General features: G+C 37.3%; 1 protein-coding gene across 3 annotated transcripts in view; it reads right to left on the bottom strand.

Moving 5' to 3' along the window:
- Positions 1-5,845: 5,845 nt before the first annotated feature.
- Positions 5,846-15,575, bottom strand: part of HAT1 (histone acetyltransferase 1) — a 58,946-nt gene continuing 49,216 nt past the window's right edge. For all 3 annotated transcript variants that reach the window (XM_042949129.1, XM_042949131.1, XM_042949132.1), the window contains exon 11: positions 5,846-6,297. In XM_042949129.1, coding sequence (XP_042805063.1) covers positions 6,130-6,297 — 168 coding nt within the window. In that variant the 3' untranslated portion in view covers positions 5,846-6,129. The remainder of the gene's footprint in view (positions 6,298-15,575) is intronic.

Here is a 15,575-nt window from a genome sequence, read left to right as displayed (position 1 = left end):
ATGAGTTTGGAAGTTTTCCTTCCATTTCTATTTTTTGGAACAGCTTCAAGGGAATAGGTGTTAACTCTTCCTTAAATGTTTGGTGGAATTCCCCTGGAAAGCCATCTGGCCCTGGACTCTTGTTTTTTGAGAGATTTTGATTACTAATTTGATTTCCTTACTGGTTATGGTAAGAATTAGATTTCTTAAATTAAAGAAAAAAAGCAGAAGATGGGAAACAAACTAAATATCTGTTAATATAGGATTGGTTTAAACACACTGAAATCAGGGCACCTCGGTGGCTCAGTTGGTTATGTGTCTGACTTCAGCTCAGGTCATGATTTCACGCTTGGTGCATGGGTTCAAGCCCCACATCAGGCTCTGTGCTGACAGCTCACAGCCTGGAACCTGCTTCAGGTTCTGTGTCTCTCTTTCTCTCTCTGCCCCTCTCCCACTTGTACTCTGTCTCTGTCTTTCAAAAATAAACATTAAAAAATGTTTACACACACTGAAATCAAACTATGTAATATCAAACAGCTGTTCGGAATCAAGGTTTTAGAATTAAATTGTTCTAATATGTACTAATAAAAAATATGAGCTAAATTTAGTTGGAAAAGGCTGAGTACTGCATATGGTGTATCAGCATTTGTGTTAAAACAAAAAATTATGGATATTTGCAGACTGATAATTAACTCTGAGAGACACAAGAGGAACTGGAAATTGTAACTGCCTCTGAGAAGTGAATTGGGTGCTGAGGTAGAAAGGAGGGCAGCTTCTCATCAAATACTCTTATTTTGAATTTTGTACAATGTCTATGTTACATAATAAATAATAGTGCTTAACGTAGATGAATATTCATCCAGTGTAGCAGTGGTTCTTAACCAAGGGTGATTTTGTTCCCCAGAGGACATGTGGTAATGTCTAGACACATTTGGTTGTTAATGGGGGTAGTGCTAATGGCATCTAGTGGATGGAAGCCAGGGATGCTGTTAACTGGCTCACTGTGCATAGGTCAGCCCCACACAACCAAGAATGGTCTGGCCCCAACTGTCAGTAGTGCTGAGATTGAGAAACCCTGCTGTAGAGCAATTCTTCTGGATAAGGTTGGAGAAGAGCTAAGCAAGACTAGAGGAATAACAAGTCAGCTGTATATGCTTAATCATTCAAATCACTGTGACTTTAAAATAATTCCTATTTCTAGCCATGAATGAGGATAGTTGGAGAAGTCCAGTATGCTCCTGTCTGCATAGTTTATTCCATATTGGTACAATGTCAAGTTTCTGTAACCTTGTGTTATTTTGTGTTTATTTGTAAGTGTAGTATAGTCACTAGAAGAATGAGGTCACACTAAAGGACATGATTTCCAGGGCTTCAAGGTACAGGTATGCTTGCACATGTACACACACAGCACATATACAGGACTATGCATTACAGCACTGTTTGTAATGGAAAATATTGGAAACAACCTAAATAACGGGATTGGTAGAATAACTTATAGTATACCCATACAATGGAATACTATGCAGCCATTAAACAAGATAGCTTTAATGATCTCCAAGATATATCAAGTTTAAAAAACAAGTTAGAGGGAACACCTGAGTGGCTCAGTCGATTAAGCATCCAGCTTCGGCTCGGGGCATGATCTCACGGCTTGTGAATTCAAGCCCCGTGTCAGGCTCTGTGCTGACAGCTCAGACCGTGGAACTTACTTTGGGTTCTGTATCTCCCTCCCTCTCTGCCTCTCCCCTGCTTGCACTCTGTGTCTGTCTGAAAAATTTTTAAAAAGTTAAAAAAAAAGAATATGTAGGTTACCATATATATATATATATGATATATACATGTGCTCATCTATGCATATGCATACATCTGATTATATATATGCATATATATATGTATATGTGTGTGTATGTATATATATATATATGTATACATATTCTGGTATATATTCAGGAATTGTTTCTGGATGGATTTTTCACTGTATGCCCCTTTGCATTTTTGTGCTATGTGCATACTACTTGTTATATACATAATGACAGCTCAGCCCAAGTCAATGAGTAAATACACTGTATAACCCTACTATAACACATAATCCAAGGAGAATGAAGTATGTGTTATAAAAAGATATAAAAGAATATGGAAATACAGAAAAGGTGTAGATGTTGAAAATGTTAAGAAATGAGGAACTTCAAGCTATACCTCAAATGAAGCACCATTTAGTCATTATAATCAAACATCCTTTTCCTAATACATGCTTCTCTACGGTTATAAAAACAAGGGGGCAGTTGTGGTATTTGGTGCCTAGGGTGAATGTCACACAAGTGATGGTGTCACAAGATGGTGATGAAAAAAAGCCCCTCTTATAAAGAACTTAGTGAGCTGGCATGCTTAAGACTTGGTGGCCTACTTAATGGAAGATGAAATGAAGTCAGAAGCCTAGAGTATAGTCCTGGCTTTCCAACAAATTTGTAACGTGACCTTACACAAGTGAACCTCTGGATCTATTATCCATCTATAAAGTGAGAGTGTAGATCCCAAAAGACATAAACAAACAAACAGATAATTCTTATCAGGGAAAAAATTTCATAAAATAATGGAAGAATACTTAGCCTTGCCATTCACCAAAAGGAATATAAATTTGAGCTTTTATATCTATTGAAACAACAAAATCAACATCCCATGCCATTGAAATTCTGTTAAAACTAGTGCACACATTCATATGTTAGTAATTTACAAGCCATTATGGAAAACATGGCATGTTTATGTAGCTAAGCCATAGAGATATTCCTGCCCTTTGATTCAGTAACTGCATTTCCCGGGAATTTATATTAAGGAAATGATTTAACAGATACAAAAATATAAATACACAGACATTAGTTCATTTGAATGTTGTAATAAAAAAACCTAAATACCTTATTATGGGTACAGCAATATGAAATATTGTTCATCTGTTAGAAGACCCATTTTAAACACTGGAAATGTTAAAAATACTGCCATGTTCAATGTATACACAAAAATAACATACAAATGTAAATAATTTCATTTAGAAGGAAGAATTATGGGTACTTTATTATTTAATCAACTATTTAATACTGTTAAACTGACTTTTAAATTCTAATAAAAAGAGCTTAAGAATGAATTTAAAGAATTAAATCATTTGGCTTCTATGGTCTATGATTCTAATCATTCTCTGATACCTCTTATCTTATCTCTTATCACCACTCTGATAAGTGGGTGCTTTGCTGTCCACTTTCTTCTAGTAGGCAAGGATGACAGTGGATGAGATAAATTTTCAGAATAGATAAGGTTCTGCTGAGGTCCCAGCAATTTGGAGACAATCAGAGACATAGTTTCTCCTCTCACACATAAACTCACATACAAACGGTGAGTTTTGCGTGACTTACAAAAATGTTGTATTTTTTATAAACTACATCTACACTCACAATTGAGTATAAAAGCAGTAAGGGTGAGAAGAAAAGATATGAAAAGGATAAACATATATCTTAGAACAGGGCAGGAACCTAGAGATAATTCTAGTATAACCTCATTTTACAGATGAAAAAACTGATGGGTCAGAAAGGAAACATGTTCTTACATATACAGAAAATGCAATTTGGAGGACAGGGAAAAAATTAAGGGTGATGGAGATGGGGGGGTGTGGGGAAGATCAGTGAAAGAGATAAAGGCAACAAGTAAATACAGTAGATGTATGTATGGATGATAAAAGGGGTGAAGGCTACTATTGGAGGGTGGAAAGTGATCACTAGGGCCTATAGGGTAGCTGTGTTGGGTTCATACATAGTCCTACACACCCAGCCTGGTATTTAATTACACAAGGTACAGATCTATCAGATTTTCACTCTTCTAAATCCAAATGAAGGTACATCCTTTCAAGTCCCAAAGATTAATGCTAAACCAGATTTTTTATCCATAAATGGATCACAGAACATTGCTTAAAAAAAAAAAAAAAATTGGTATCCCACTGGATTTTTCTGGTTTCTACATAAAAAGTATGTTGAAGGGCACCGGGGTGGCTCAATCGGTTAAGCATCCGACTCTTGGTTTCAGTTCAGGTCATGATCTCACAGTTTTCATGAGTTCAAGCCCCACATTGGGCTCTGCACTGACATCATGGAGCCTGCTTGGGATTCTCTCTCTCTCTTTCTGCCCCTCCCCTGCTCACACTGTCTCGTTTCTCTCAAAAATAAACTAAAAAAAAAAAAAAAAAAAAGTATGTTGAAAGATAATTTGTTTAGATTTTACTGTCCCCCCCACCAACCACCCCTCAGAGCTCATCTTTAGGTATCAATTGTGAATTTTTTTCATTTTTTAAATTTATTTTTGAGAGAGAGAGAGAAAATGTGCACAAGTGAGGGAGGGACACAGAAAAGGAGAGAATCCCAAGCAGGCTCCATACTGCCAGCGTGGAGCCCGGCACAGCTCCATCCCAGGAACTGTGAGATCATGACCTGAGCCAAAGTCGAGAGTAGGACACTTAACCTACTGAGCCACCCAGGTGCCCCTTGATTGTGAATTTCTTTTAATTAAAAGAAATGTTTTTTAATATTTATTCATTTTTTTGAGAGAAAGAGAGCGCGCATGCGAGTGGGGGAGGGGCAGAGAGAAAGGGAGACAAAATCTGAAGCAGGCTCCAGGCTCTGAGCTGTCAGCACAGAGCCCGACGTGGGGCTCAAACTGAAGAACTGCGAGATCATGACCTGAACCAAAGTCAGGCGCTTAATTGACTGAGTCACCCTGGTGCCCCTCGATTCTGAATTTTTAATTAAAAAATTTTAAATTTGCAAATTTAGATGAAAAGCAAATTGCTTTCATATATTTTCAGGAAGGATTTTAACTGAACTAGTTCGTTCTATCTATAGCAAATTGTGTATATACTCTCAGAAATCAATCAGTTGTATCTATATACAGGCTTCTGAGATGAGACGAAAATTTTTGCAACACCCCGATTCTAAGGGGATGGGCTTAGTGCTGTTGGTATGCTGCTGGCCACAGCTATTTTGTGCCCAGAGGGTACTGGTTACTTTGCTTCTCTTACGTTTGACAGGCTTTCCTAATGGAAAGCTGATCTAAGGACAAGATAGTACTTGTCCAAGTTGGGATTTTGTCTTAAGCACTGAACAAATCAGATTTTAAAGGTAAAGTGCAATTTACATCCCATTTGTTATGTTATACAATATTTCACTTACTAGCACATGTTATAAACACCAAGCTTTTACTTTTAATGATTCTATATCAAGCAATTTACTTGTACTCTAATAAAAAAAATAAAGACTATAGTAATTTACTTTGGTTTTTTTTCCCCGTTGGACTTCAACATCTTCATAACCTTAAACAAATCACAACAGATACACACCTCATTTTCACAGAAGATATATTTCAATATATGGTGTGTAAACTGATTTCTATAAACTGATTTCTTATTATTTTACATTTTTATAAAGCATTTATGCTTTTAAAAAATTTTATTTATGTTTATGCTAACTTCTAAATTATCTTCAATTAGTATGTGATGCCAAGGTTTTAGGCTGTATCTAGTTTCTTTTCTGTCTTTTACCCAACCTACCCCCAGGAAGCAGTTAACAGAGGAGGAACAAAACAAATCTTACTAGGAATGTTTCCTATTTGGAGAAATCACCCAGGAAAAACAAGATTACTAGGCCTTCAATGTGTTTTAAAGGTGCCAGATGTAAAATCTTAGAAGCAAAATATGGGAGGAATGATAATAAAAGCCAAAAAGCGATCTGTGACAACATGAATAGACCTAGAGGATATCATATGATGTGAAAACCTCAAGTTTTTTAACAAGACTGAAAAAATTTACCCTAAGTAAGAATCATATCATCACACATTAGCATATTACAACTATGCATTTATTATACTGTTAAGAAGGGAAGCAATTGCAGTGGTATTTCAGAAGCTATATATTTTTTAAAATGTAATATTCGCTCATAGACTCTAAACAGTATTTTAAAATATACAATCTCTCCGAAAGAAAATATTCAACTAAAGATAAGATAGATAACTTTTAATGTAAGTAAATGTTACAAGATTTTCAGATTAAAGTCATCATCAGATTTTCCACAACACAATGTACAGAAATTTGCAAACTTCCTGTACACAGCAGAATAACCTTTACTCTTGAGCCAGGCGTTCAATTACACGTCGGTAATCTTCCACAAGTTCCTGAAAGCTTTCTTCCAGCTGTTCATGTTGCATGCTTATTTCTATTTGGTTCATCTGGTTTGTCAGTTCTTCTGGTCGGAGACATTTTCTCATTTTAGCAAGATCTCTCTGCTTTTTCTAAGCAACAAATACAATTATTGGTTAGACTAAGAAAGAAGATATAGTTCTTTATATTCTTAGAATTTTAAGTCTCTACTGTTAGAAATAATAGTACGAATATGCCAATTTGTCCCATATAGTTTTTGTTAAGAAAATCATAATGTTATAGTAAATATTAATCCTCTTTTACTATATTTAAAAATATATATAATGTTAGCCCTGAATTATGAACCTTCTAAATGGAGTTAACTAGAAGACTTGGAATTTGTGTCAACTGATGGTAAATATACATGTCACTAACAGCCCCCTCTCCAAAGCATAATAAAGAACTGGCCAGTATAGATGCTCAAATATTTCTTTAATAAATAAATACATTAACTGAAAAAAGACAACTGAGATTAAGTGCTATTATTCTTCATTTCACTATTCAATCATTAATTCATTACATTAATTTAAATTCCAAAGTGCCTTTTTCCTGTCACTAAATTAATTTCTAAGTTTCCTTACAATGTATTTATGGCCCAATATTATTTTAACCAAAACTGTTTGAGTTTCAGAAAGATAAACCAAAAACTGTCACATTTTAAGAAGACACTATTAACTACCACTTATTGAATCTCTACTATCCAGACATACATTATCTTATTAAACCCTCCCCATTTTACTGAGAAGAAACCCATCATGATGAGCCAGTCGGGAGCCAGTAACAACTTTTAAGCCAGATGCTGTGTCTGAACAGTACTGTGTTAATAATGTTGAGGATGGGACTGGAGGACTAAGTTAACAGCTACTGCAAAAATTTAAGTGAGATGATGAAATCCTCTCACTTGAGAGGCCAAGTCAATAGGAACAGAGATGGAGGGGAAAGGGCATATTTGGGAAGAAAATATTGGGTGATGTGGGGAATTAAGAATGACTCCAAGGGGCCCCTAGGTCACTCAGTCGGTTAAGTGTCCTACTCTTGATCTTGGCTCAGGTCATGATCTCAGGGCTCGCAAGATCAAGTGCTGCATTGGGCTCTGCGATGACAGCGCAGAGCCTGCTTGGGATTCTCTCCCTTCCTCTCTCTCTCTGCCTTGCCTGTCTGCTGCTTGCTCTCATGCTTTATCAAAATAAATAAATAAAAACTAAAAAAAATATGACTCCAAGACTCCTGGATAGGTGGCAACACTGCAATACATGAAACTTTCATACATTTTGGGTAAACTATTCTAGATTAATACATTAATCCCCTTTTACTAGAGTACATAATAAAGAGCTAACTTTATGTACATAAAGATCAGGGGTGCCTGGGTGGCTCAGTCAAACTTGATTTCGGCTCAGGTCATGATCTACAGTTGGTGGGTTTGAGCCCTGTGTTGGGCTCCATGCTGACAGTGTGGAGTCCGCTTGGGATTCTCTCTCCCTCTCTCTCTCTTTCTCTGCTCTTTCCTCACTCATGCTTTCTCTCTCTTGAAATAAACTTTTTTAAAAAATCAGAAATCAAATGTATTAACTCAAGTAATTCTAACAACTCTGTAAGATAATTTTCTACAATTCACAGATGAAGAAAAACAAGATACAGGAGTTGAATAACTTGACACAGAGGTAGTAGGAGAAACCAGAATGCAAACCCTAACAATCTGGTTGGACAATTAAAAAAAATAAAAATACAAACAGCCCTGGGGCTCCTGGGTGGCTCAGCTGGTTAAGCATTGGACTCTATTTTTTTTTAAACATTTATTTTGAGAGAGAGAGTGTGCACACATGCACATGTGCAAGCACGGGAGGAACAGAGAGAGAATCCCAAGCAGGCTCCCAGCTGCCAGTGCAGAGCCAGAGAATACTGGAGTCTTGATGCCAGCTCAGATCATGATCCCAGGATTGTGGGATCAAGCCCTGCAAAGGGCTCTGTGCTGAGCGTGGAGCCTGCTTAAGAGTCTCTCTCTCTGTCTCTCTCTCTCTCTCTCTCTCTCCTACCCTCCCTCTGCCCCTCTCCCCTGCTCAAGAGAACTCTCTAAAAAAATAATAAAAATTAAAAAATTTAAAAAACCTGAATACTAATAAATGTCCTTTAAAGAGAACCCTAATATTTTTGGAATACTAGGCAAATGTGTCATGATTACTACTTAAAAAGCTCAAACTACAGCTAAATTTATAACCACACATTTTATTTATTTATTTGTTTGTTTGTTTAAAGTAAGCTCTACACCCAGCATGGGGCTTCAACTTTCATGACCCTGAGATCAAAAGTCACATGCTCTACCAACTGAGCCAGCCAGGTGCCCCTATAAACACGTTTTTAATTAAAAAAAATTTTTTTAACATTTATTTTTGAGAGAGTGAGACAGGGCATGAGTGGGGTAGGGGCGGGGTGGGGGGGGGTGGGATACAGACTCAGAAGCAGGCTCCAGGCTCTGAGCTATCGGCACAGAGCCCGACATAGGGCTCCAACTCACATACCACAAGATCATGACCTGAGCCTAAGTCAGCTGCCCAACCGACTGAGCCACCCAGGCGCCCCTAAACACGTTTTTATTTTTATTTATTTTTTAATTTTTTTTTAACATTTATTCATTTTTGAAAGAGAGAGACAGAGTGTGAATGGGGAAAGGGCAGAGAGAGAGGGAGACACAGAATTCGAAGCAGGCTCTAGGCTCCAAGCTGTCAGCACAGAGCCTGATGCAGGGTTTTGAACTCACGGACCGCAAGATCATGACCCGAGTTGAAGTCGGCCGCTCGACCGACTGAGCCACCCAGGTGCCCCTAAACACATGTTTTTAAAGCAAGGTAACAACAATAAAGTTTGTAGATAAGCCTTTCTGACACTACAAAAACAGGTTGATACTGGGTCTAAATTGGTGGGGCTTTAGTAAATAAGGTTGTTGCTACTATAATCTGAAATAAAAAAAGTTAACTTCATTAGCGTAAGATGCCCCCTCTAAAGTAGTGCTTCTCAAACTTTAATGTGCACACAAACCACCTGGGGACCTTAACAAAAATGCAGGTTCTGACTCAGCAGATGTGGGATGGGGCAAGATTCTGCATTTCTAACAAGCTCCTAAGTGATGTCAATGTTACTGATCTACTGACCACACTCTGAATATTCTAGAGAACTGATGAAAATTCAAATTTATTGTTCCTAAGACCCATGAGGACAGTGTATTTTTTACTCCCTCAATCATGTTGGATGAGAAATGCTTTGTTTCTGCTGTAAAAGTTATTCACTATACTATATAAGAGTATTTAACTTAAGAAAGCAGTTCAGGAACTAAAGGGTAATTCACCAGCAAGTTAGTATGGTGTGTGATAGGAATAGAAGCTATTTTTTTTAAATTGCTAACCAATTATAATGTTTATTTATTTCATAATTGATGCCCACTGCTTGAAGATACCTCTAATCATATTAGATTCTTATATATAATAGAACCATCATATTAAATTCTTAAATATTTCTAGACTATCAAATTTTGTTCTAAGTAACCTATAAAATGAATCATGTGCCAGTAATTTAATTAATTAATTAATTTATCCATGCCCAGCAGAGCCTGACAGGGGCTAAATCCCAGGACCCTGAGATCATGACCTGCACCAAAATCAAGAGTTGGACACTCAAAGGACTGAGCCACCCAGGCACCCTAACATACTGTTTTAAATTATTATGCTGTTTTAAAATCTGAGAGCTTATATCTCCAATTTATCTCCCCCCTCCTCACCACATTCAATTTCTTGTCTATTTCTTTTAAATGGATGTCAGAATTAATCTCTATTGTAATTTTTATTGGCATGATGGAAATCTATGAATTTAAGAGCTCTAAAATACGTAGGAATAAAAAAAATGCCTATAAATAGCTTCATGGAAAAAAACTATATATGAACATGTAAGGTATGGCTCAATTTAAAAAATAACTACATTGAGGTATTTATTATCCTTTAATATTCCTTAAACTATATATTCCACTCTATGTGTATTATAAGTTAATCTTTCAAAGAATGGGTAAAAAAGGGGGGGCCTGGGTAGTTCGGTCAGTTAAGCGTCCGACTTTGGCTCAGGTCATGATCTTACGGTTTGTGAATTCTGAGCCCTGCATCGGGCTCTCTGCTGTAGTGTGGAGCCCGCTTTGGATCCTCTGTCCTCCCACCTCTCTGCTCCTCCCCCACTTGCATTCTCTCTCTCTCTCTCTCTCTCTCTCAAAAATAAATAAACATTCAAAGAATGGGTAAAGAAATAAAAATCCCAAATTAATTTACAGAACATGTCTATCCAGCAAAGTGACACACATTGGGAGAACAAATGAAACAATGAAAGGTAGAACTTAAGATTGGAATAGATGTTCTATAAGCTTCAGAATAATTTTTTCCCTCTAAAAACAAAAACTTAATTCCTTCATAGATTAGGGCAGTTCATAATTTATTATTTTTTTATTTAGTCATTTACTTTTTAAAAATTTTTTAAACATTTATTTTTTGAGAGACAGAGAGTGAGCAGGGGAGGGGCAGAGAGAGAGGGAGTCACAGATTCCAAAGCAGGCTCCAGACTCTGAGCTATCAGCACAGAGTCTGACACGGGGCTTGAATTTACAAACCGAAAGATCATGACCTGAGCTGAAGTCAGATGCTTAACCAACTGAGCCACCCAGCTGTTCCCCATTTATTTTTGAGGGAGAGTGTGTGAGTGAGCGAGGGGCAGAGGGAGTAGGAGAGAGAGAGAAGGAGAGAGAGTGTGGAGGCCAAGTGGGGCTCAAGCTCACCTGATGTTGGGCGCAAACTCATGAACAATGAGATCATGACCTGAGACGAAATCGGATACTTAACCAACTGAGCCACCCAGGTGCCCTGGCAGTTCATAACTTTTAATTAATCAAGATAAATTGAAGATGGCATTATTTTAAATTTATTTATGTTAACATTTGGCTTGAATATGAATTTATTTCCAGAAAATAATCCTTTCTTCTTGTCTAGTTTTCACAGGTTCCAAGAGGGGTTACAAGTATAATCTCAAAAATGCCACCACATCTAAGGGCTCCTTAATTTCCACTGGTTGAACTAGTCAGGCACTTATGTGAAGTACAGAGAGAAGGTTCTTTTGTAAGAATTTTATAATAATAATTGTGTAGAGGCACATTAATTCCAAAGACTTGCCAAAAGACATCTTTTAAAACATGCACCACTGTACTGCATTTCTTTCTGTTCAGTTCCTAACTATGGAGGTATTTCCATTTTATGGAAGGGAAGCCTAACATCCAAGTGTTAATAAGTTGTCAACAATCACACAATTTCTAAAAGATAGAACAAAACTTCAAAATTGAGTTTCTAGATTCTAAATGCAATGACATAACAATGATTCGAAATTTTATATTTGCAAACCAACTAAGAATTAAAATACTCCTATGAAACCATATAAAAAAGCTTTAATGCTAAAACCAAGCAGGTACACCAGTTTTTCTTTTGTTAGCCAAATTGTTCAAATGTATCTTTTCTTCAACACCTGAAAATTATTTCTGTACTAGAGATGGGAGTTTCTTTTTATGCTTAAAAAAAAAAAATGACTCTAGTTAATATAGGTTATTTCCCCTCTTTTGGCATTGATGTGAATGAATTATCAGTGTTTAAAACTTTTAAAGTAAGGCACAAATACTTCTAATAGCTATCCAAATAATTTCTTAGGGGGAGAGTGTGTTTAGACTGATAGGTAAACTTGAGGGGTGCCTGGGTGACTCAGTTGGTTAAGTATCTGACCAGCTCAGGTCATGATCTCACAGTTCGTGGGTTTGAGCCCTGGGTGGGACTCTATGCTAACAGCTCAGAGCCTGGAGCCTGCCAAAGATTCTGTGTCTCCCTCTCTCTGCCCCTCCCCCACTCATGCTCTGTCTCAAAAATAAATAAAACATTAAAAAAAAATTAGACTGATAGGTAAACTTGATTCCTCAAATAAAGGCAGCACAGAATTGGTGTACTTTGCTAACAATCAATAAATTACTTCATATCTCAGTAATAATTTAGTGACAATCAAAATTATAATCTTTTCATAAAACTTGAAAGTAAACATATAAATTTTACACTCCAAACTTTCCCCATTGGGCATATATTTAAAGATAAAAAAAAAAAAAAAAGAAAAACTCTAAACCATATTATTAAGCAACTTTACTTTATTCTTAAATATAATTTGACATTTAAGAATGCCGTAATAACAGCAAAGTACATAATATCACACTGCAATCACAAGCTGAAGAAAATCATCTACACACAATCAACAAAAAAATAACAGCACTTCTTCTATGCCTATAGGACATTTACTCATTTCTAGGCTTTCTTAAAGTTTGTGGTAGGTTTCTTATCCCAAACATTGGGACTATCAACCTAAAGGAGGGGAGGGGGACCCTCAAGCTTTCTTGGTTTTCTCAGTGGGACAGAATACTGGATAACTGAACTGATTAAAGTGTACATTACTATAAATATGGTTTAAGCAAGTATCTGAAGAATTTGTAATCTGTGTGAGCTTTAGTGCAAGGATGGTGGTACTCTCATCTCAGTGGTGTTGAGAACCTAAAGAGTTTTAATAACGCTTTCGGTTGTCTTTCAGATAGATGACTTGTTTGACAGATGAGGATACTTAATATAAAAAATCATTACCATTCTTTAAGGGTGAAAAACACTTGCTTTTATAAAGTACAGAAATTCCTATTTGGCATGAGTTGGTGACTATTTTTTTTTAATGTTTTTTTTTTAACATTTATTTATTTTTGAGACAGAGAGAGACAGAGCATGAATGGGGGAGGGTCAGAGAGAGAGGGAGACACAGAATCTGAAACAGGCTCCAGGCTCTGAGCAGTCAGCACAGAGCCCGACGTGGGGCTCGAACTCACATACTGCGAGATCGTGACCTGAGCCAAAGTCGGACGCTTAACCGACTGAGCCACCCAGGCGCCCCGAGTTGGTGACTATTTACACTTAGAATCCATCATCTCTCATGTGCTACATCTGCCTATGTAAAACATCAAATAATTATGAGACACATAATTCAATAAATTATTTTACTTTACTAAAATAGTTTTAATACAGACATACCTCATTTTGTGCTTCGCAGATAATTCTTTTTATAAAGTGAAGGTTTGTGGCAACCCTGCATCAAGCAAGTCTACTGGCACCATTTCTTTAACAGTATTTGTTCATTTCATGTCTCTGTGTCTTATTTTGGTAATTCTTATAATAGGTCAAACTTTTACATTATTATTGTATTTGTGGTGGTGATCTATATTCAGTGATCTTTGATGTTAGTATTGTTTTGGGGCTCCACAAACTGAGCCATATAAGATGGTAAACTTAACGTTGTATTTTTTTTTTTTTAATGTTTATTTATTTTGAGAGAGAGTGTGTGAAAGGGGGAAGGGCAGAGGAGAAGGGGAGACAGAGGATCCAAAGCGGGCTCTGTGCTAACAGCAAAGAGCCCGATGCAGGGTCTGAACCCATGTAACGTGAGATCATGACCTGAGCCAAAGTCAGATACCCAACTGACCAAGTCATCCAGGAGGCCCATGTTGTGTATGTTCTGAGTGTACCACTGACCAGGTATATCCCCTTGGGCCTTCCTATTCCTTGAGACACAACAATATTGAAATTAGGCCAATAGTGAAATGAACCCTACAGTGGTCTCCAAGTGTTCAAGTGAAAGGAAGAACTGCACATCTCTCACTTTAAACCAAAGCTAGAAATGATTAAGCTTAGTAAGAAGGCATACTGAAAGCTGAGATAAGCCAAAAAGTAAGTTTCTTGTGCCAAAGAGACAAAGTTGTGAACACAAAGTTCTCGAAGGAAACTGCAAGTGCCACTCCAGTGAACACACATATGATAAGAAACCAAAACAGCATTATTGCTAATATGGAGAAAGATATAGTGGTCTCAGTAGAAGATTAAACCAGCCACAACATTCCCTTAAGCCAAAACCTAATCCAAAACAAGGCCCTAATTTTCCTCAATTCTCTGAAGCCAGAGAGGTGAGGAAGCTGCTGAAGAAAAACTGGAGGGGCACCTGCGTGGCTCAGTCGGTTAAACATCCGGCTTCGGCTTAGGTCATGATCTCATGATTTGTGAGTTTGAGCCCCGTGTCGGGCTCTGTGCTGACAGCTCAGAGTCTGGAGCCTGCTTCAGATTCTGTGTCTCCCTCTCTCTCTGCCCCTCCCCAGCTCACGCTCTGTCTCTCTCTCAAAAATAAATAAACATTAAAACCAAAAAACCAAAAAACCAGAAGCTAGCCAAGGTTGGTTCATGAGGTTTAAGGAAAGAAGTCATCTCAATAATATAAAAGTGCAAGGTTGAAGCAGCAAGTGCTGATGTAGAGGCTATGCAAGTCACCCAGACGATCTAGCCAAGATAATTAATGAAAGTGGCTATACTAAACAACAGATTTTCAATGTAGACAAAATAGCCTTCTTTTTTTTTTTAAGTCTATATATTTATTTATTTACTTATTTAATCTCTACACCCAATATGAAGCTCGAACCCACAACCTAGAGGTCAAGTGTCACATTCCCTTCTGACCTAGCCAGCCAGGAGTCCCAAAACAGCCTTCTATTGGAAGAGGAGGAGATGCTTGGCTTCAAAGCTCCAAAGGATAGGTTATGTCCCCTGTTAGGGGCTAATGCAGCTGGTGACTAAGTTGAAATCAATGCTCAAGGATCATTCCAAATATCCTAGGGCCCTTAAGAATCATGCTAATTTTACTCTGCCTATGCTAGATCTACGGGAACAACAAAGCCTAGATGACAGCACACCAGTTTGCAACACAATTTACAGAGTATTTTAAGCCCACTGTTGAGACCTACTGCTCAGAAAAAAGGATTCCTTTTAAAATATCACTGCTCACTGACAATGCACCTGGTTACCCAAGAGCTCTGTGGAGATGTACAGCAAGATTAATGTTGTTTTCATGTCTGCTAACACAATATCCATTCTATAGCCCATGAACTCAGGAGTAATTTTGATCTTCAAGTCTTATTATTTAAGAAACACCTTTCATAGGCTATCGCTGCCATAGATAATGACTTCTCTGATAGATCTAGGCAAAGTAAACTGAAAACCTTTGGAAAGGATTCACCATTCTACGTGCTGTTAAGAACACTTGTGATTCATGGGAAAAGGCAAAATATCAACCTTAACAGGACTGTGGAAGAAGCTGATTCCACCCCACATGGATTAACTTTGAGGGATTTAAGACTTCAGTGAAGAAATAGCAAGAGAACCAGAATTAGAAATGAGTCTGAAAATGTGACTGAATTGCTGCAATTCTCATGATAAAACTAGAACAGACGAGGAGTTGC

This window comes from Panthera leo, chromosome C1 (assembly GCF_018350215.1).
Source record: "Panthera leo isolate Ple1 chromosome C1, P.leo_Ple1_pat1.1, whole genome shotgun sequence".
NCBI lineage: Eukaryota > Metazoa > Chordata > Mammalia > Carnivora > Felidae > Panthera > Panthera leo.
The sequence above is the reverse complement of the archived record's forward strand: the minus strand, read 5'-3'. Positions and strand labels throughout refer to the sequence as shown.